The sequence below is a fragment of the Oryx dammah genome, unplaced genomic scaffold, assembly GCF_014754425.2.
Source record: "Oryx dammah isolate SB20612 unplaced genomic scaffold, SCBI_Odam_1.1 HiC_scaffold_19, whole genome shotgun sequence".
In the NCBI taxonomy this organism is placed as follows: Eukaryota; Metazoa; Chordata; class Mammalia; order Artiodactyla; family Bovidae; genus Oryx; species Oryx dammah.
This window is the reverse complement of record NW_024070203.1, coordinates 77,734,748-77,756,404: the sequence shown is the minus strand read 5'-3', so window position 1 is coordinate 77,756,404 and position 21,657 is coordinate 77,734,748. Positions and strand designations below refer to the sequence as shown.

General features: G+C 41.3%; 1 protein-coding gene across 1 annotated transcript in view; it reads left to right on the top strand.

Moving 5' to 3' along the window:
- Positions 1-4,022: 4,022 nt before the first annotated feature.
- The window catches only part of POP1 (POP1 homolog, ribonuclease P/MRP subunit), a 28,422-nt gene continuing 10,787 nt past the window's right edge, over positions 4,023-21,657 (top strand). Inside the window, exons 1-10 of the mRNA XM_040261006.1 lie at positions 4,023-4,161; positions 5,621-5,788; positions 6,990-7,165; positions 8,363-8,611; positions 12,029-12,116; positions 12,503-12,690; positions 13,393-13,649; positions 13,760-13,853; positions 16,529-16,640; positions 17,392-17,511. Coding sequence (XP_040116940.1) covers positions 4,023-4,161; positions 5,621-5,788; positions 6,990-7,165; positions 8,363-8,611; positions 12,029-12,116; positions 12,503-12,690; positions 13,393-13,649; positions 13,760-13,853; positions 16,529-16,640; positions 17,392-17,511 — 1,591 coding nt within the window. The remainder of the gene's footprint in view (positions 4,162-5,620; positions 5,789-6,989; positions 7,166-8,362; positions 8,612-12,028; positions 12,117-12,502; positions 12,691-13,392; positions 13,650-13,759; positions 13,854-16,528; positions 16,641-17,391; positions 17,512-21,657) is intronic.

Here is a 21,657-nt window from a genome sequence, read left to right as displayed (position 1 = left end):
CTGGGGCTTTTCTCTCGTTGCAGCAGTAGCGGCTACTTCAGTTGCGGTGCGCAGGCGTCCTACTGCAGTCGCTTCTCTTGTTGCAGAGCACAGGCTCTAGGGCGCGTGGTCTCACTAGCTGCAGCTCCCGGGCTCTCAGCACAGGCCCAGGCATTGTGGTGCAGGGGCTTAGCTGCTCCTCGGCATGTGGGATCTTCCTGGATCAGGGATCAAACCCAGGTCTCTTGCATTGGCGGGAGGATTCTTTACCATTGAGCGACCAGAGAAGCCCTTTCATCTTTTACTATATGTGATCTTATTCTCTTAATTGTTTTTAAGAATGATGAATAGAGCCCAACTGCCTGGTTTGAATCCCCGCACAATCACCAGCTTAGTTTCACCTCTCTGTGCTTCGGTTTTTTCATTTAGGAAATGAGGGTAGTGCTAGTACTTCCCTCCCAGGATTGTAAGAATAGGTGAGTAAGGCACGGGGAATAGGGCCTGACAAAGTTCTCAATAAATATTGGTGCTGAAGATGAGTAATTCTTTAAGGAAAGAGGCCACACCCCTGTGCTACTTTGGTATATAAACAACCCAAAGCTATTAAGCACATATAGGTACCCCCAAGCTTGTTAAATTTGATTAAACTGGATAATTAGGAGGTGTATTTAATTTATAAAACACTTCATCATATGATTTTTAAATAGGCACTCTCTTGAAGCATTACAGATAATTAAACTTGAGTGGTATTGGAGAAGACTCTTGAGAGTCCCTTGGACTACAAGGAGATCAAACCAGTCAATCCTAAAAGAAATCAGTTCTGAATATTCATTGGAAGGACTGATGTTGAAGCTGAAACTCTAATACTTTGGCCACCTGATGTGAAGAACTGACACATTGGAAAAGACCCTGATGCTGGGGATTGAAGTCTCGAGAAGGGGATGACAGAGGATGAGATGGTTGGATGGCATCACTGACTTGATGGACATGAGTTTGAGCAAGCTCTGGGAATTGGTGATGGACAAGGAAGCCTGGCATGCTATAGTCCATGGGGTCGCAAAGAGTTGGACACGACTGAGCAACTGAACTGAAGTAAACTCGAAATATTAATATTTCTTGTGAAACAGCATGCCTGTATTCATTAGGCAGATTTTATTAAGTCTGAGTCACCAGTTTTTTAGGTTAAAATAAGTCAGAGATCATCTGTTTAATTCCCTGGTTTTCAAACCAAATTCTGTTCTACCAAGGGTTGTATCTGATCAGCCAGGGGATAATATGCTGGATGGGAAAATATGACATGTCCAATTTATGTGAATATTTGAGAGAAAACACTTTTATAAAGCCTGGCACATACTTAGTGCTCATTGAAGTTTTGACTAAAGTGGCTATGAGAACAAAAACTGTGACTGTTAGGAATATATGTAAAATTCACATGAATGTTAAAGGTAAGAGTTAAAATTCCTGCTGGAAGCTATTTTAAACTAAATCCTCAGGCTTCATAAGGATGTATTCTATATTCATTCTCTTCTGGCATCAGAACTGTTTGAAAATCCTTGCTAGTTCAATCTGCTCATTTTCTACTCTCGAACCTAAGCTCAGAGATATGATTTGTGGCTCCTAAATTTGGTGTCCCAGCCCAGGGCTCCCAGGTAGTGGTGTGTTTTCCTGAGTAAGTTCTGATTCAAGCATGTGGACTAAACTGTTTTGTAGGATAATTTTGAATGGTTCTTAATACAGTCTGATCTGAATCAAGACCTTCACTAGTCAACAAGTTCTGCAGAGCTCCGTTTACTTACTATGTATTTTTAAGTTTGGAAAATATTTTGGAGTTGTTTTTCATGTAAGTGAAAACAGAATGGAGTGAGAAAGTAAAATGAGATACATTTCTGTTACTTCATTTTTTATTTAAGAGAAAGAGTTACCGTTAACTGAGCCCTTAGTTTATGCAGAGCCCCATGCATTGTGATGGGTACATTACCTTACAACCATTTGTAGATTATTCCCATTTATAGAAAGGGAGACCGAAGCTCAAAGAGGGAAAATAATTTTCCTAAGATTATATGACTAAAAAGTGTTAAGGAAGATATTTGAATCCAGGTCTTTCTCACTCTGAAGTAAAGGCTCTTAAACACTCTGCCACATAGATTACTCTTGATTTTGTATGAAGTATTGAATTGGAAAGTGAATTTAACCCAATGGTACTCATCGGGTTTGGTGCAAATCCTGATGTGAATTTTGAAAGTTTGTGCAGGTGGTCAGCATAGTGATTGGGGTAACACTGCTGCCATTTACTAGACGGGGATCAGGGATGTTAGCCGTCCTGCAGTGTATGACACCTGACTCTGCTTTGCGTAAAGTAGTGGCTGCATGGATTTAATATGCACTGAATTTTCTAGGAATACAATAAAAAGGCAAGATTGAACTTTAAAAATAAAATTTGTACTTTTCCAAAGAGTGTTTACGAATTTAGGGAACCATGTCACCAGTGGCATTACTGCCCTGTCTAACAGGTACTAGTATACACCTGTATCTCTGCCTTTGTAGCTGCTGCGGGCATGTAATTCTATATATAGGTATGAGTAAAGGCTAGTATTAAAACATTTAAATGCTTGGAGAACAGCTTGGTTGTGGCTGCACTGAGCTTCCCAGCCTCCAAGTGTCTCCTTCCTGCAGGACCCTTCCCTCCCTACAGTCAGCAAGGAAAGTTTAATGACTGCTGTGTGGGAGCTTCTGGGACCCCGCTCCAGCTCTGCAGATCGCGCCCATGCCTCTGTTGGTGCCTGTATCTGTGATTATCCCCCTTAGTTAAACATACCTCTATTTCATAATGTCATCTAGTTATGTGAAATACTTAAATATAGGAAATAAATATTATTTTAATTACTTTTGGGCTTCCCTTGTGGCTCAGCTGGTAAAGAATCTGCCTGCAATGTGGAGACCTGGGTTCGATCCCTGGGTTGGGAAGATCCCCTAGAGAAGGGAAAGGCTACCCACTCCAGTATTCTGACCCGGAGAATTCCATTAACTGTATGATCCATGGGGTCGCAACGAGTTGGACACGACTGAGCGACTTTCACTTCACTGATTACTTTTAGTTCTCCCCTGCATCACAATGAGGGCACATATTGTAGGACTTGTTTTGATAAAAGTTATGTGTCTAGTGGGTTATGTAATTAATGAATTTCATTTAAAAGTAGAAATTAGGTGTTTCAAGCTTTTCAGTAAAAGAAACGGGGCATTGAGTTTGAGAGCTGAGAACCACTGTGGAGTCAAGCTCCACTAAGTTTTTGTCCCTCTGTCTTCTTACTTTAAATTGAAATCTTTTGCAGTTCTAAATTAAAGGTACGGCTGGCCTCATCTCAGTAGTAGAAATGAAAATGTTAGTAATTTGTGTTCAGTTTTTGGTGAGGGTATCATTGGAATAGTGTATTTCGGTTTTCATTGATTTACGTGGCTCTTGTTTCACTTAATTTTGATAAACTGTTTTAGCTAATTAAATTTTTTTTACAAAGGCATAGGGATCTTATCTTCATTTTTCATCCTGCCAACAAACTTTATGCAGTGTCAACCCTGGTACGTGATTCGGTTATTTGACAGTACAACACAGTTATTTTTTTCTGTTGAATTAAGAATTTTTGGTGTTAATACTAGTCCCTCTGGTTATAAATCCCTGCTGTAGATCAGTATCATAGTAACTTTTTTTTTAAGTTTTTTTTTTTTTTTTAAATGTGGACCATTTTTAAAGTCTTTATTGAATGTGTTACAGTGTTGCTTCTGTTTTATGTTTTGGTCTTTTGGCAATGTGACATCTTAGCTCCCCAACCAGGATCAAACCTGCGCCTCCTCCACTGGAAGGCCAAGTCTTAACTACTGGATCACCAGGGAAGTCCCCTATGATAACATTTTGGTATCATTAATCCACCTATAATAAATGGAGATGTACAATGTTGAAGATTCAAATTCTAAGTCACATGAACATTTATTCATTAAATTTATTTTTATTTTTGAAATTTATTTCAAAATTTATTACTTACTTTCCAGAAATGTCAAATGCAAAAGAAAGAAAACATGCAAAGAAAATGAGAAACCAGCCCACCAATGTGACTTTATCCTCTGGCTTTGTGGCTGACAGTGGTGTAAAGCACCATAATGGAGGTGGAAAACCTTTCCAGTCTCAAAAAGGTAAGATACACATAGTACTCGCTACACACACTTCCCTATGGATCAGATTGCTTTTGTCAGCTCCTTTTGGTAATCCTCATCTAAATGATGGAGAAGCTAGATTAAAAATAGATGCAATTGACCCTCATTATTTGCAAGCTTTGTAGTTGCAAATTCTCCTAGGTGCTAAATTTGTAACCCCAAGCTTAATCCTCATGGCACTTTGGTGGTCATGCCAAGGGTGGGAAAATTTTTGATTGACCTGATGCAGGTATTTCCAGTGGAGTTCCCAGTGCTGTCCTGTTTGACCTTCTTACCAGAGGAAGGATTCTGATGGGGCAGGGCCGTGTAGTGTAAGAAACTCCAGCTGTCACAGGGGTTTGAATGCCGATTGTGCAGCGGCCCCAGGCAGGTCACTTAACACTCCTGAACTTCATTTTCTCTTTCGAAAAGAAAGGAAAGGCTGAGTTGTTCTCACGATTTAAGACCGTAATCTCTGAGATACATGTAACACACATACATGCGTGGACACGTACATGTTTTCTCTCGGAGCAAGGGCTCAGTGTTCACTCATTCACTGTTGGTTGTGACTTTCTAGAACATAGCGGCTGGGAATAATGAAAACTGGCTGTACGTATTTTAGAGCTGATATATTTTATCTGTACCTTAACCGTTTATTAAATGACACTGATATGTTTCTTAAAAGAAATACGGTGTCTTTATCATGTCTGCATTTAACTTTTGTACTGATTTTAGAAATCTTATAAGGTGATGTGAAGGGGATAGCTGTTTATTAGTCAGCAACAGGAAATAGAAAATAGATGCAACACTGATGCCCAATAGGCCGGGTGAGAAGCCTTAACACATATCTCATTTATATCTCACAACGACAGACTTTGCAACATGTTTCATGATTATAGGGGCTTAATAATTGTCACCACAATGGAAATAAGCAGGAATGCAGTGAAATTCTTCATTGATCTTTCCCTGTGTTTACAGAGAGGGATTTGATGATATCTTGAAGTCAGAATGGTTTGAATGCCCAGGCATATGTATAGAAATTGCCTTTATTTCTTTCTTAGCATAGCGGCTATCTATTGGAGTATACCAGAGAATTGAGGTGAAAGACTAAATATGCACAATCAAGTGAACTGTAGTATTTAAGGGAACTTGGGTGTAAAATTCACATTGCACTATTTATGTAGAGGATATTTCCCTTGTATCTGTTATAGCCAAGGTTCTTCTGTGTGTCACTGGGACATGGTTAGCTAGCATGCCGCCTCCTAGCTGTGTGACCTTGGGCAAGTCAGTTCACCTCCCCACCTGGGAGCCCTCCTCCTGCAGAGGAGGACAGGAATCGCCACCTTACAGGGAGGTTACAGGACTGAAATCCCCATCAGTTTTGTCACCCAACACTCTCATCCTTATCTCTGATAAAAGTGACCTGTTTCTTCTTGTTTTCTTTTTGAAAACACACTAGAGTCTCATCCTGGAACTTCCCGACAGCGGCAGACCAGAACGACTCACCGTCCGCTGCCCGAGTCTGATGCAAAGGAGCAGCCTTCCTCCAGGGTAACTTTTAGAAAAAAGGGAGGATGGAAAGCAGGTCCCGAGGGCACTTCTCAGGAGATTCCCAAGTATATAACCGGTAGGTGTTTGTACGGACGCCAAGCATGATTGGACTGTGAGCTGTTCCTCCTGCAGCCAGATTTCTAGTGCCTTCTGGTAGCTCAGTTGGTAAGGAATCTGCCTGCAATGCAGGAGACCCCAGTTTGATTCCTGGGTCTGGAAGATCTGTTGGAGAAGGGATAGGCTACCCACTCCAGTATTCTTGGGCTTCCCTGGTGGCTCAGCTGGTAAAGAATCCGCCCACAGTGCTGGAGATGTGGGTTGGGAAGATCCCCTGGAGGAGTGATAGGGTACCCTCTCCAGTATTCTGGCCTGGAGAATTCTATGGACTGTGTAGTCCATGGGGTCTCAGAGTTGGACACGACTGAGAGACTTTCACTTCAGGTGTGTCTCACCTGCAGCCTGGACTCACTGCCTGGGCCTGCGTGCTCTACCCCCTTCTCTCTCGCCATCTTCTTAGAGGTCCTGATTTGTCTTTTTTGTCTTAAAGTTGTCGTTGGCACCACCCCCTCCTTGTTAAAAAATATAAAATGCCATCCATACTCTTCAGCACGCATCTCCAAAGATAAAACCAAATTTAGCGCAGTCTGAGGGCAGCCAAGGCCTGTACGTTCCTGTCTCCAGGCCCTTTGTTGCCTCGTTCCCTGATGCCCCTCGTTCCCCCTCACCCCCACTACCTCATAACCCTGTATTCTAATGGTCTTTATTCCTTCCTGGAGGAATTCACTTAAGTGTCTCCAGCACTTTGTTTATTCTTTAGGAAAAAAAAGTCTATTTTTCAATAAAGGAAACTAAAAATAATTATGGTTATATATTTGTAAAAAAGCAGAAACTGTTAAGGAAGAAAACCCTTGGAATCAAAACTAAGATTTTGTTTTTTCTTTGTTTTCTGATGGGATTATTATACTTCAGAATGGTTGTGATTATATTGCATATAGCCCTCTGTTTTAAAAGAAAACCTTTTAAGCTTATTTTTCAAACTTTTTTTTCTGATTAGGAAAGTAGAACTGAATCCTTGCAGAAAACTTGAAAAATATAAGTTGAAGGACAGTTTCCCAATCATGAAATACAGAAATAACTACTATTGGTGTTAATCTATTAGGGGGTTAGGGTAGTGGATGAATTGTAAGCTCGTGTATTTAAACATCTTTCTGAAATCTACCAGGAAAAGTATTGATTCAAGATGAGTTTTTAAATGGCATTCTTATTTCCTTCGACAGCTTCTACTTTTGCTCAAGCCCGAGCTGCTGAAATCAGTGCCATGTTGAAAGCAGTGACCCAGAAATCTTCTAATTCGCTGGTTTTCCAGACTCTGCCACGGCACATGCGACGAAGAGCCATGAGCCACAATGTCAAACGCCTTCCTCGGCGGTTACGGGAGATTGCCCAGAAAGAGGTATGAAAGTCCCTTAATGTAAATGTTTAGGTTAGTGGTTCTTTAAAGAAATTGAGAAGTATTAGTCTAATAGAATTTATTAAAATGAAAACTAAGAAACAGCATACTCATTTTGCATATTTTTTGGTTTATCATTATCTTTCCCCCTTTCACCCCATACCCCCCAAATTAGCAGGCTGCTGGATACTATAGCTACTTTTAAATATAGCATTTGAAACCTCTCTCTCTTTATGATGTTAAACAGTTGGTGTTCCCTAGTCAGATTTAAAATAAATTTTGACCTTCTTACCAGATAAGTAATTTAGCTCTGCACTTTGGAATGTGACCAGTCTAGAGATGGAAGGTTAAAAGATTGCCTTTTGTCTTTTTCAAAATTGAAAACTTGAACTTGGATTTAATTTTGGTTCAAGTCCTGTTGTTTTCGGCTTTACCAAAATTCTTGGTTTGGTCATTCTATGATTGTCCAAGCACCTTATGTCTTCATTAATTGATTCAGAATTTCTTTATCAAGTGCCTTCTAGGTACTAGCATGACGCTGGTGGTGGGGTTAGAGTCCATTAAGGTAAAATCTTAAGAGGCCCACACAATAATGGAAAAGAGTTTTTCCCACAGAACTTTAGCTTAGCTATAGAAGAGAGGAAGAGTGAAAACTAAACAGGAATTTTGTACTTTCTAGATTTTATGAGAAGTCTGTTTCCTCATGAAAGCATTTAGCATTTGTCTTTCAGTGCTTAAGTGATATGAATTGTGTAGGTTTTTCCCACTTTTATATTTTTGGTCCTTAGTTTTGGGTTTAATTATGATCTTAGAGGTTAAAAAAACTAGAAAGAGAACAACGAAGAGCTAGCATTTGATTTATTCTTTCTTGCTGTCTGATATTGATAGCCACACATCAGTTTGACTTACTATGCTGAACATTTTGTAAATATTCTAATCTTCTCAGGCCCCAAAGTTTGCCCAGTTCGTGAGTGATAGAACTGAGCTTCCTTCCTAGGTTTGCCTTTTCCTAAAATCTTCATTCTTTCTGTGACCTCTTCTACTTTCGTTGGAAAAAATCACCAAATTAAAAAATTGCACAAACTAATGGAGTCCTAAGGTATTTCACTTCACCTAAAACTAGCTCTTTGAATTCCTAACACTTAACTTTGTTTTGAGATGGTCACAAACAGGGATCTGCCTGTCTTCTTGAAACTATAGGCAGAGAAAGCAGTTCATCAGAAAAAAGAACACTCAAAAAATAAGTGCCATAAAGCTCGACGATGTCACATAAACCGCATACTGGAGTTTAACCGGAGACAAAAGAAGAACAAATGGCTGGAAACTCACATCTGGCACGCGAAGAGGTTTCACATGGTCAAGAGGTGGGGCTACTGCCTGGGGGAGAGGCCAACAGTGAAGAGCCACAGAGCCTGCTACCGGGCCATGACGAGCCGCTGCCTCCTCCAGGTAGGCTTCCGGAGCCAGCGGCCGCTCAGCGCGCTCCCTTCTGTTTCTATTCAGACTCTTCCCCACCCTTTTAGAAGAGTTCATGGTAGGCCAAAGCCCTATCTAAGATGATGTATTTTAAAAATAATTACTGGGCGAGAACCGTTTTGCTAGATGCTGGAGTTGAAGCAGCCTAAAGTTTTGGGGGGAGACTGACAGTCAGATAATTAGCTTAACATTCAGTTTTGTTGTAAGGGAAAACTGTGCAATACTATGAGTATTCATAACGGGAATAGGAGTGCTTCGCCACACAAATGATGTCTGAGCCGAGCTCTAAGGGCTAAGAAATTGCCAGAGTGGGGAAGGCAGAAGGCAGCCAGATAGGAAAGGATTGAAATAAACGCACTGTGACAAAGACAGAGAGTGAGAGCAGGGCTAACATTAGGGTGAGAGTAGTTCTGGAGAAACAAGTAGAAACCAGAGCCCCCGGGGTCTTGTTGGTCGTGCTCCAGGTTGATTCAGCACTGATTCATTTAGCAGTCATTGGCCACCATAGATATTTGAGAACCGTCTCTGCTGGGAAGTGTGTTTTAAAGTCTTTGAGAGGACAGTTGATTTTGGAGCTGATTTTAGAGCTGCATAATAGTCTTTGTCTGTCTTGGCTGTCCTAGCTCCTCCACCCCAGCAGCCTGCCCCAGTACCCCCAACTCCACATGAAATCGCTTCCTCTCCTTTTCAGTACATGTTTAGCAATCTGTGCTCTTCCCTGGTGGCTCAGACGGAAGAGCGTCTGCCTACAATGCGGGAGACCAGGGTTCGATCCCTGGGTCAGGAAGATCCCCTGGAGATGGAAATGGCAAGCCACTCCAGTATTATTGCCTGGAAAATCCCATGGACTGAGGATCCTGGTAGTTGCAAAAGACCCCAGTCCATGGGGTCGCAAAGAGTCGGACAGGACTGAGCGACTTCACTTAGCAGTCTGTTCTTTGCAGAGGGCCTTTCAGTGGCAGGATGGCCTTGACCAACTTTAGAAACCTGTTAGTATTAGCATCCTCTGATACCTCTTGAGAGCAATATAGCAGAATAATCAATACAAGAACCTGAAAAAAATCTGTGGTAAAAGAGACCTAATGTCAGATTTGCCATTTTATTTTTAAGTCTGCACTTCCGTGGTACTTATTACTTAGGTCTTAAGTATATTCACATTGTTGTGTGACTGACATTACCATCCATTTCCAGGACTTGTTCATCTCCTCAAGCTGAAATCCTGCATCCATTAAACACTGTCTCACCCCGGTCTCTGTCTCACCCCGGTCTCTGTCAGCTACCATACCATTCTACTTTTCATCTTTATAAATTTGACCCCTCTAGGTGGCTCACATAAGTAGAATCCATCGATCCTTGTATTTTTGAGACTGGCTTATTTCCCTTAGCGTGATGTCTTCAAGGTTCATCCATGTTGTATCATGTGTCAGCATTTCCCTCATTTTTAAGGCGGAATGATATTCCGTTGTATTTTATACCACGTTGTGTTTATCCATTCATCATCCATCCATTCATCCATCGACGCTGATCCACTCTTGGGTGGTCTCCACTTCTTGGCTGTCGTGAATAAAGCTGCTGTGGACATGGTGTACAAACATCCCTGCAGCTCTTTGCTCTCAGTTCTTTTGGGTACATGCCCCGGAGTGGAACTGCTGGATCATGCGGTAGTTCCTGGTTTAATTTTTTGAGGAACCATCATACTGTTTTCCGTAGAGGCTCTACCATTTTACATGCCCATCAGCAGTTTCTGTACATCCTCACCAACACCTGGTGTTTGCTGTTTTTGGGGTTTTTTTTTGATAATTGCCATCCTAATGGATATAAGTAAAACACAGGGACCTCTTAAGAGCCTTTGATTTGAAGACTCAGTAGCAGAAATCATGGATTAGTGTCAAATTCTTCATTTTACATTGCAGAACTGGGATTTGGAGTGATAAGTGACTTGCCTAGGGCCACACAGGTTGCTGGCGACCTACCTAACTCTTGGAAGCCGACTCCCCTGGCCCATGCTTTCTCCACTACCATCACTCAGATTTTAAGGCAGACATAGTTACTTCTCATTTGGGGCAGAATTTTTGCTGAGGTTATCCCATACTTTCTTTACATCAGCCCTAAGTAATAAAAATAATAGCTAGTAATAAATATTTTTGAATACTTAATGTCTGTTTTAGTACTTTACATGTTTACTCACTTAATCCTTACAGCAACAGTATGGGGTAAATGTTTACTGTTATTTCCATTTTACAAATGAGGAAGCTGAAGTACAGAAAAGTTGGGCAGTTTACCCACAGCCCTACAACTAACGAGTGGTGAAGCTGGGATTTGAGCCCAGGTAGTCTGGCTCCAGAGTTCCATGCTCTTAACCATCATTCTCTGCTGTCAGCCAGTTGTACACACTCTGCCACTGACAGCTGGGAGTGGATCACTGTTGCTGGAAGATTTCTGTGAGCACAGATGAACATGAGTTTGTTGGAGCCTTTGCTGTACTTTGCATTTTAGGTTCCATGTGTACTGGATTTGCTTATAGGACCTGTGGCAGAGGGGTTAGCCTGGGGGTCAGTGAGCCTGACTCTTGCCAGCTTCTCCACTTTCTGATAATATGACTGTTCAAGTAGCAGTCTCTGTCTCAATGTCCTCACCTGATAAATAAGTTAATGCTGGCGTCTGATCATCAGGTATTGGGAAGATTAAATGACAGTCCAGTAAGGAGTTAACCCCATGCTGGCACTCAATAACCTTTCAGTGACTATTAACCATTATTATGTGTTTAACATAATTGATTTTATTAGCTCAGTCTGAGCTCTCTTCATCCTGTTTAAATTGATAAGGCTTTATTCTCATTACTCACATTTTTCCTTGTACATTGCTTAGTCAAGGTTGGATATCGTGGTTCATACTGAGCAGGGGATGGGACTTCCCTGGTGCTCCAGTGGCTAAGGCTCCATGCTCCCAGTGCAGGGGGCCTGGGTTTGATCCCTGGTCAGGAAACTAGATCCTTCATGTCAACTGCTAAGATCCAGAGCAGCCAACTAAATAATATTAAACAAACAAAAGAGAGAGACTGGGCAGGGGAGAAATGTGGGATAAATTGCCTCATGTGTCTTTAGGCTGAGTGTTGAATACTCCTAAAGCCCTAAATTAGCTAACTAAAGTGAGCATCCTTAACATAATTTTGCTGAATTTATTACAGTCTTGCTTATTCTACTTTGATTTTTCACTTTAGGTAGATTTTGGGGAGGGATAATCCTTAAAGGCAGTAGTTTTTACATACCACTTGGAACTTATCTGTGAATATAGGATAAAACACATATCTCCTTTCTGAAAAGTAAGACACTACCACTTATATTTTAAATAGAAATTCAAGTATTTAATTGTATCTCCCTCTTTTTACAGGATTTATCCTACTACTGTTGTTTGGAGTTGGAGGGCAAAGAGGAAGAAATACTCAAAGCACTTTCTTCAATGTGTAGCATAGACACAGGTAAACTTGTTTCAAAGCTAAGTCTTGTTTAAGTCTGTATATTTATTCATTTCATGAACAAGTGTCTGCTGTAAGCATTTTGGCATTTAAACAGGCTTTACAGAGATAGTTCTTATTCCTAACGAGTATATTCATGTAAGGAAAGCTTGGGGTAGCTTTTAAATCATTTCTAACATACTAAGTATAAAGTGAGGGAATCATTATTCTGATGCAGTAAATCTAGATAGGAAGAAACTCAAAATTCATTAAATCATTTTCTCAATAAACTTTTATTGAGAACTTATCATGTGCCAGCGTTTGATCTAAGCAACGACCAAAACTAAAACCTCATCTGTTATGAAGATAGACACCAAATGATCTTGGAATTTTGTTTTTGTTTATATCAGGATTGACTTTTGCCGCAGTCCACTGTTTGTCTGGAAAGTGCCAAGGGAGTGTCATGCTTTACCGGGCAAACAAGTATCCCCTAGAAATGCTGGGCCCTGTGACGTTTGTGTGGAAGGCCCAGGGGACCCCTGGTGACACTTCTGAGAGCAGGCAGCTGTGGATCTGGCTTCATCCAGCTCTTAAACAGGTATAGTCCTTGACATTATTTCTCACCACTCAGTCAGTGTATTCTTGATTACTGTTAGAAATGAGTGCTGCAGAAATTTAAATAGTGAGAAAGTTTGACTGCTTGGTATTGGAATATAGGGAGGATAGTTATGTTAGTATTAATAAGTGAAGCAATAATCTTGACCTGACTTTTGGTAAGCCCTGAGTAGGAGTAGAGATGAAACCAGTCTTATACAAATAACTTGAAATGGTGCACTGGGCTAGTGCTTCCATTATCCTTAACTGGTTCATCGGTATTCATGTGCTGGTTGGAGCCAGTCTGATGATGAGAATCTGCTTTGAGTGATTCTGACAATTTTTTAATACTGCGTTTAGCTTAGCTTCCTTCTATTAACACTCTCATTGCTTTTATACAGTAGATTGTAAGTTTTCTCCAAATTCATCTTTAGACTAGTTTAAAAAAAAATTTGGTCAGAGTAGTCATGTTGTTTTCATGAATCTTGGACATTTAGGAGTTCTTTTTTTTGTTCTGTGTGTCAAGCACTACTCAGAGGAATCAAAAAAGCTTTTCAGAGGAATCAAAAAAGCTTTTTGACGATTTTAAATTTAGCTTCATTTGTGTGAGATAAGAATATAAATTTTTACAGGTAGAAAAAATAAACTAAGCCAACTTAAACTTGTATTTAAATTCAGAGCTTGAAATGTTTGACTGTGTCCTTAGGATATCTTAGAGGAGATAAAAGCAGTGTGCCAGTGTATGGAACCTACCAAGGCAACTGTCCGGACCCCAGATCCCCTTTTGACACCGTCTCAAGAGAAAAGCCAGGTTGACCTGCCTGAAGAAAAAGTCGGCAAGAAAAGAAAACGGAAAGATGATGGGGAAAATGCTCAACCAGTTAAAAAAGTCATCGGTGATGGAACTAGAGATCCACTTCAGCCATTTTCTTGGCTCTCTCCAACCACAGGCATCGTGATCCGGTATGGGCTGAACCTACTCTGAACCTACTGAACATTTTCAGTGAAGCCGTGCTTTGTTTTTGTCAGTGAGACAGACAAATGCAGTATAAAGCCCTTCTCTTTTCTTTCAGTGATTTGACTATGGAGATGAACAGATTCCGGCTGATCGGTCCTCTTTCTCACTCCATCTTAACCGAGGCGCTCAAAGCTGCTTCCGTCCACACCGTAAGAGTAAACCTGATTGCATTGCTTTATTCTGGTCAGGCCCTCCTTAGCAAACTTGCAAAACCTAACATATAATTTCGGACAAGGCAATGGCAACCCACTCCAGTATCCTTGCCTGGAGAATCCCAGGGACAGAGGAGCCTTAGTGGGCTGCCGTCTGTGGGGTCGCACAGAGTCGGACACAACTGAAGTGACTTAGTAGCAGCAGCAACATATAATTTGGCAGCATTTGTGGCCATAGCTTATACGTGTTTGTTTGCCTAGTTATGCTTATTATCAAAGACTTTTATCTTTCACTTTTCCTAGAATAGCAAATCTAAGTGAATGTAGCAAGTAAACTGATTGGTTCTTATTTAAATACAGACTGCTCCTGCAGCTTCTGAATTTTGTAAAGGGTCTTAACTTCTGCTCCATAGGTAAGTAGATAACAGGGAGCTGCCCCTAAAATCCCTGAAAGTATATGCCAGGCTTTTTTGTTTGTCTTTGTGTGATGCATATTCTCTGGGACTCTTCTTCAGGATGGTCTCTAGCAGGTTGAGAGCAATGTGTCAAATGCACCTCTCTTCAGTAGAACTTTCTGCAAGGATGCTGTTTCTTTGTGCTGTCCAGTTTGGGAGCCACCAGCCCCAGGTAGCTACTGAGTGGCTCATGTGACCGAGGAAGTGAATTGGTACTTTCACTTATTTTAGGGATTAACAGGTAAATTCACAGCTCTCTGTGTCATGTGACCACCATGTTGATTGCGCAGGTCTGGAGAGTAGAGAGTAGATGAGGAATCAGACTCACATGTGAACACTTTGGGTTCAGATTTGGTCTGTTTTCCTGTAGCAACGCCTCTCAATGTCCATGCCTCTCGAAGATTGGACATGTCTGATACGGTGGTAGAGCCCATCAGAGTTTGAGCTGTTGGAAGACAGATGAACTTTAAAAACCAAAGGCGACCTCTCTCTCTTCACTGTTTCCACACAGGTCTCAACCACTGTCGTCTCTGGCCTGGGTCCTGAAGCAGCTTCTCAACTTTCTTTCATTGTTCCCATTTTTTGCTCCTTTCTCCACACAGAAGGCAAAGTGATATTTTAGCAATTTTTTTTTTTTAAAGGAAAGTGAAGTGTAATTTTCTTTCTTTCTTTTTTTTTAAATTAATTAATTTTTTATTTTTGGCTGCACTGGGTCTTCATTACTGTGTGGGCTTTTTCTCTAGTTGCAGTGAGCAGGGACTGCTCTCTAGTTGCAGTGCAAAGGCTTGTCATTGCAGTGACTTCTCTCGTTGCAGAGCACGGGCTCTCGAGCACGTAGGCTTCAATAGCTGTGGTGCACAGGCTTAGTTGCCCCAAGGCATGTGGGATCTTCGCAGACCAGAGATCGAACCCATGTCCCCTGCATTGGCAAGCGGACTCTTAACCACTAGACCACCAGGGTAGTCCCATTTAAATAATTTATGCTCATCGTGCTACTTCCTGATTAAAAGTTTTTGGATAGCTTCTCACTGTATGTGAGAAAAAAAATCCAAAGCCCTTAATTTGACTGGTAGTCTTGTGCCTCCATGCCTGTCTGGCCTTATCTCTTCTCACGTTCAGCGCTTCAGCCACACTGGCTTCTTCTGTTGGTTCCAGGTTCTAGAATATGTCAGATCTCACGTCCCTTTGAGACTGTCTGAATTTTCTGTCTCTACCCCTCTTCTTGGCTGAGTCTAAAGGTTTCAACATCTATATCATTTTCCTCTAGAATTCTTGCCTGATCTCCAAGTTCAGTTAAATCCTTGCTGTTGTTTTCTTTCCATCTTGCGCCGTTCCTGTTTTTACATCTAGATTTGTTCGCATGTCTTTGTGATGTCCGTGTCTCAAGACTCTGAGCTTCATGCTGGCAGGCTCGGGGCAGTCCTCTTTTTGACTCTGTGCCCCAGGCTTAGGCAGTGCCTGGCGCTGACTAGGCACTCCACGCTAGCTAGTAACTTGCAGAGCGAAGATTCGAACCTGCCAAGTTTGGTTCCAGGGTCTGTACTTTGAACCACGTGCTACCTGAGTTTCTGTGAGGTAAAGGGCTCAATGTATTGATAGTATAGGTTAGACTCTGTAGGGGAACATCCCCCTTCAGCACACTTTGGTATGAACCGCAGCTGTAAAGTTCTCTTCCCGAGCATGCATATGGTACTCGAAGTGCTATTTGAAACCTCAGTTCCTAGTTCTGGTCAGAAAAATAGGCAAGTAAAATACAGTATTTCTTGAAATTTCTAAAAATACTATAGTAGTAATGTCTTCCTTTGCTGAAGATTTCTTCAAAAGGGGTTTTGTTTTGGTTTTTCTCCAGCGGGTAAAGTTTTATTGCTTAGTCTGGCGATGAGGTTGGTAGTGTTGGGAGAGGAGCAAGCAGCAAGGTCTCTCGTGTTGGTGCTGTGCTCCAGAGACCACAGGCGTGTGGTAAGTTAGGTAGTCTCTCAGAAAACCGCAGATATTCTTGTTAGTGTATGAAATCTTTAGAGAAGTATAGTCCTGCTGCCTTGTCTTTGATTAGAAGAGTCGTTAGTCTGCTGTGACAGTTTCCCTGGTGCCTCTCCAAAAGCACTCGTTCTAAGAAACGAGGATGAAAGGAAGGAGGCCACTGGCACAAACGTATTAACCAAAATTATTAAGCCTGGTCCACTGTTTGTCTGGTGAACAGGAGTTGTTGTTTTGTAGGAGGGAGAGAACACAGAGAAGACACCTCACCGTTGGTGGATTGAAACCTGCAAGAATCCTGATAGTGTTTCCCTTCATCGCAGACAAGAAGCCATTTTTGAATTGTTGGGAGGTATACGGGGGAATGGGGCTTCCCAGGTGGCGCTAGTGGTAAAGAACCCGCCCGCCAGCGCAGGAGACGTGAGAGATGCGGGTTCGATCCCTGGGTCGGGAAGATCCCCTGGAGGAGGGCATGGCAACCCATTGCAGTATTCTTCCCTGGAGAATCCCCTGGACAGAGGAGCCTGGCGGGCTACAGTCCATAGGGTCACAAAGAATCGGACACAACTGAAGTAACTTAGCACTAGGCATGCATAGAGGGGAACACTGGGTTGTACTGGGGAAGAAGGGAGGCGTGGGAACTGGGTTAAAAGAGCATCTTGCAGCTGAGCTACCTCAATGTAGTGGTGCTTTTTACTTTGAAACTGTTAAAATACAGCAAGAAGCACGAATGAGATGTTAGTATTTTAAATGAATAACTGGTATTCGGTTACTATAGTTAAAAGCATATACCAGCTACTAAACTGAAATCTTACTTACCCACATGTGATTGCATGTGTGTAAAGCTCCTGTAGTTATTGATAGGAACATACATGTTCATGTTGTAAAATGACCTGTTATGTTAACTGTTTTTGGTAAGAAACTTCACTCTTTATGAATGTTAATTTATTCTCTGAAAGTATCATTGGGAAGATAAAAGGGAATGTGTGTCTTTACCAAATCAGCCCAAGATGAAAATATCATTAGAAACATTTGAAAATGGAAGCAAAATATGTATGTATTTGTGAATAATTTCCTGTTTGCGTCTTGTTTTGTTACTAAAGGAATAACATCACCAGCAGAAATTCCAGCAGGTACTATTCTGGGACTGACAGTTGGTGACCCACGAGTAAATCTGCCTCAAAAGAGGTCCAAAGTTTTGCCCAATCCAGAAAAATGGCAAGGTAAAGTTCCTGAGACAACCCTCGTTTTCCTTAACAACTGTTCTGACTAGTCAGTCCCAGTAGAAGAATTCCGTCAGTGACAACTTCTGCAGTAACTTTATCTGTAGAAAATTTCAGGCCATCTTTTTACCTGCCTACCTTTTCAAGGTGATCATGATAAAAGGAAATGGTATATCAGGAAGTATCTTTAGCTGTAAACGTGTAGCCTGATCCTCATGTTCATTTTTCCCGCTGAGTTCTCTATTTTCAATATCTAGTAAAAACCTGCCTCTGCAAACGGGCTTCTTTGAAAATCCCTGGCTTTTCAGGATTTTAATTGTGAGGAAGGGTCCCGCACCCGCAGCTGGCCTTGTGCTCTTTGGGAGCCTCTGTCTGACCATACAGATGACCCAGGTTCGAATCCTGGCAAGGCCATCCCAGGTGCTGAAGGGTAAGAGGTCTCGGCTTAGACTCAGTAGCGTGGCCTGTGGGGGTTTCTTCCGGGTGACGTGGTTGGGGGTGGGTGGGGGCTGGCTAAAATCTCAGTCTGATCTGCACAATTGTGATAATGCCTCACTGTGTTTATTGTCATTTAAGCCCAATTAATTGGAAGAATAGTTAAAATCAGTCTATCAGTTTTTGGAGAAAAGATGCTGGTGTGTGTAGTAACAACTTGAGATTTATTTTTTTTTTAACCTTCACAAGTAGGTAGATAGCTTATTAAGGGGGCAGTACAATATTCTGCCAGAACCTTAACATGAAAGGTGGATTAGCTGAAAGAGGAGTTTAAGATATATAGGTAAGTTAGTTAATTAGAGAGTCTAACACTTTAATCAGTGAATTGTTGGCTTTCTTTTCTTGTTTTATAGCAGTATGGTTGGGTACAACCGTAAAAGTTACAGCATCTACTACACTGATAATTGTTGACTATCAGAATGATCTCAGAACCACAGTTAAACTCTACTTAGTTTGTCTTGCTGCCTTGAATCCTTTTTTTGGAACAATTTTTTAAAAATTCCTATGGGGTATAGATTTACAATGTTATATAAGTTTCAGGTACGGCAAAGTGAATTTGTTATTCATATACATTCAGTTCAGTTAAGTCATTCAATCGTGTCCGACTCTTTGCGACCCCACGGACTGCAGCACGCCACATACATATATGTATATCCATTGTTTTTAAGATTCTTTTCTCATATAGGCCATTACAGAGTATTGCATAGAGTACCCTTTGCTATACAGTAGCTCCATATTAGTTATCTATTTTATATACAGTAGTGTGGATATGACAATTGCAGTCTCCAAATTTATTCCCCCCTTCTTTCCCCCAAATCCCATAACCATAAATTTATTTTCTACATTTGTAACTACTTCTGTTTTGTAGATAAGTTCTTTTGTGGCCTTTTTTTTTGAGATTCCACATATAAGCTATATCATATAATATTTGTCTTTTTCTGTCTTACTTCACTTAGTATGACTGTACCTAGGTCAATCCATGTTGTCGTAAATGGCATTATTTTGTTCTTTTTGATGGCTGAGTAATATTCCCTTTATATATGTACCAAATCATCTTTATCCATTCCTCTGTTGATGGACATTTAGGTTGCTTCCATGTCTTAGGTATTGTAAATAGTGCTGCAGTAACATTGGGGTGCATGTATCTGTTTGAATTATGATTTTCTTTGGATATACGCTCAGGAATGGGATTGCCAGATCGTATGGTCACTCTATTTTTAGTTTTTTAAGGAATCTTCATACTCTTCTCCATAGTGTCTATACCAGTTTTGGGAAAAGGCAGTTATGTATTAAATTCCTTCGAAGGCTTTCATTGTTGATTTGCTAAGTTGTGTTCGACTCTTTGAGACCCCATGGACTGCAGCACTCCAGGCTTCCCTGTCCTTCACCATCTCCCAGAGTTTGCTCAAACTCATGTCCATTGAGTCAGTGATGCCCTCCAACTATCTCGTCCTCTGTCGCCCCCTTCTCCTCCTGCCCTCAATCTTTCCCAGCATCAGGGTCTTTTCCAATGAGTTGGCTCTTGGCATCAGGTAGCCAAAGTATTGGAGGTTCAGCTTCAGCATAAGTCCTTCCAAGGAATATTCAGCATTGATTTCCTTTAGGATTGACTAGTTGGATCTCCTTGCTGTTTAGGGAACTCTCAGGAGTCTTCTCCAGCACCACAGTTCAAAAGCATCAGTTCTTCAGTGCTCAGCCTTCTTTATGGTTCAACTCTCATATCCATACACAACTATAGGAAAAACCATAGCTTTGACTATACAAACCTTTGTCAGCAAAGTGATGTCTCTGTTTTTGAACATGCTGTCTAGGTTTGTCATAGCTTTTTTTCCAAGGAGCAAGCATCTTTTAACTTCCTGGCTGCAGTCACCATCCACAGTGATTCTGGAGCCCAAGAAAATAAAATCTGTCACTGTTTTCACTTTTTCCCCCTTCTATTTGCCATGAAGTGATGGGACTGGATGCCATGATCTTTAGTTTGTTGAATGTTGAGTTTCGAGCCAGCTTTTTCACTCTCTTATTTCACTCTCATCAAGAGGCTCTTTAGTTCCTCTTCACTTTCTGCCATTAGAGTGGTATGATCTTAATATAAATCAGTTCAGAGAAAATTAAAGTCTATCTTGAAAAAACATTACAAAATGATAACCAAGATAAGTCTAGTTACCATCTGTCATCATGCGGATTTATTTCAGTATCATTGGCTATATCCTCTGTCCTGTACATTGCATCCCCATGACTTGTTTATTTTATAACTGGAAGTTCGTGTCTTTTAATCTCTCTCAACTATTTCATTCATCCTTCCACAGCTCTCCCCTCTGGCAACCACCAGTTTGTTCTCTGAATCTATGACTCTGTTTCTGTCTTAGTTTTTTAGATTCCGCCTACTGGTGATATCATCTGGTATTTGACTTTCTCTGTCTAGCTTGTTTCATTTAGGACAATATCCTCCAGGTCCATTCATGTTGTTGGAAATGGCAAAATTTCATTCTTTTTTATGGCTGAGTAGAATTCCATTGTATACACCGCATCTTCTTTTAGCTGTTCATCTGCTGATGGACCCTCAGGTTGCTTCCACACCTTGGCTATTGTAAATGATGATGCAGCAAGCATAGGGGTGCACATATCTTTTCAATTTAGTGTTTTTATTTTCTTTGAAAACGTACCCCAAAACAGAATTGCTGGATTGTGTGGTAGCTTGATTTTGGGTTTTTTTGAGGAAGCTCCCTTCCGTTTTACATAGTGGCTGCACCAGTTGACATTCCTACCAACAGTGTATGAGGATTCCCTTCTCTCCACATCCTTGCAAGGTCGGTGTCCACAGGAGGACTCCCAGTTGCCTCCTGCCTTTCTGGGAAACTTTAAAATCAGCAAGTAAACTTTAAAATCAGCAAGTAGTCTGCCTCTTTTCAGACTACTTCCTTGATTCTGGTTCTTGGAGCATGTAGATTTTGTGTGCACCCTTTCAGAGTGGGGTCTGTGTTTCCTGAAGTCCTCCAGCTGCCCTGTAGTCAAGCCCAGCTGGCCTTCAAAGCCAGTTGTTCTACGAGCTCGTCCTCTCCATACAGCTCCCCCAGGCCAGGGAACCTGATGTGGAGCTTGGGCCCTTTGGGAAAACTCTGCAACTGTGATTCTCCTCCTGGATTTTGTGGGTCGCCTACCCCATCCGCCTACCCTTGGGAGTGTGTGGCTTGACTATACCAGGTTTCTACCTCTCCTCTCCAGTTCCTTATTTTCTTTAGCCATAGGAAGTCTTTTCTGCTAGTCTTCAAGATGTTCTTGTACGTAGTTGCTCTGTAAACAGTTGTAATTGTGCTGTGCCCACGTGAGGAAGTGAGTTCAGGGTCTTCTGAACCATCTTGACCACCAGTCTCACAGTCTCACTGTATCACAACTGCAGAGTCACTTCCAACTTTTTTTTTTTTCCCCCAGCCATCAGACCCATGTGGGTATGTTCTATTGAGTGATCTTTTGTGTTGGCATTTTAGGACCTTAGCCTAAACTCATGAATTGTCTGGGTTTTTTTTTTTTTTTTTCCTTTTTTTTCCTTCTAATTCTTCAGTCCAACAAAATTAAATCTGAAAGATGTTTTTCCCCCTGGTGTTTAAATAATTTCATATAGGGTATCTCTTCTATCAATATACATGTTTATAA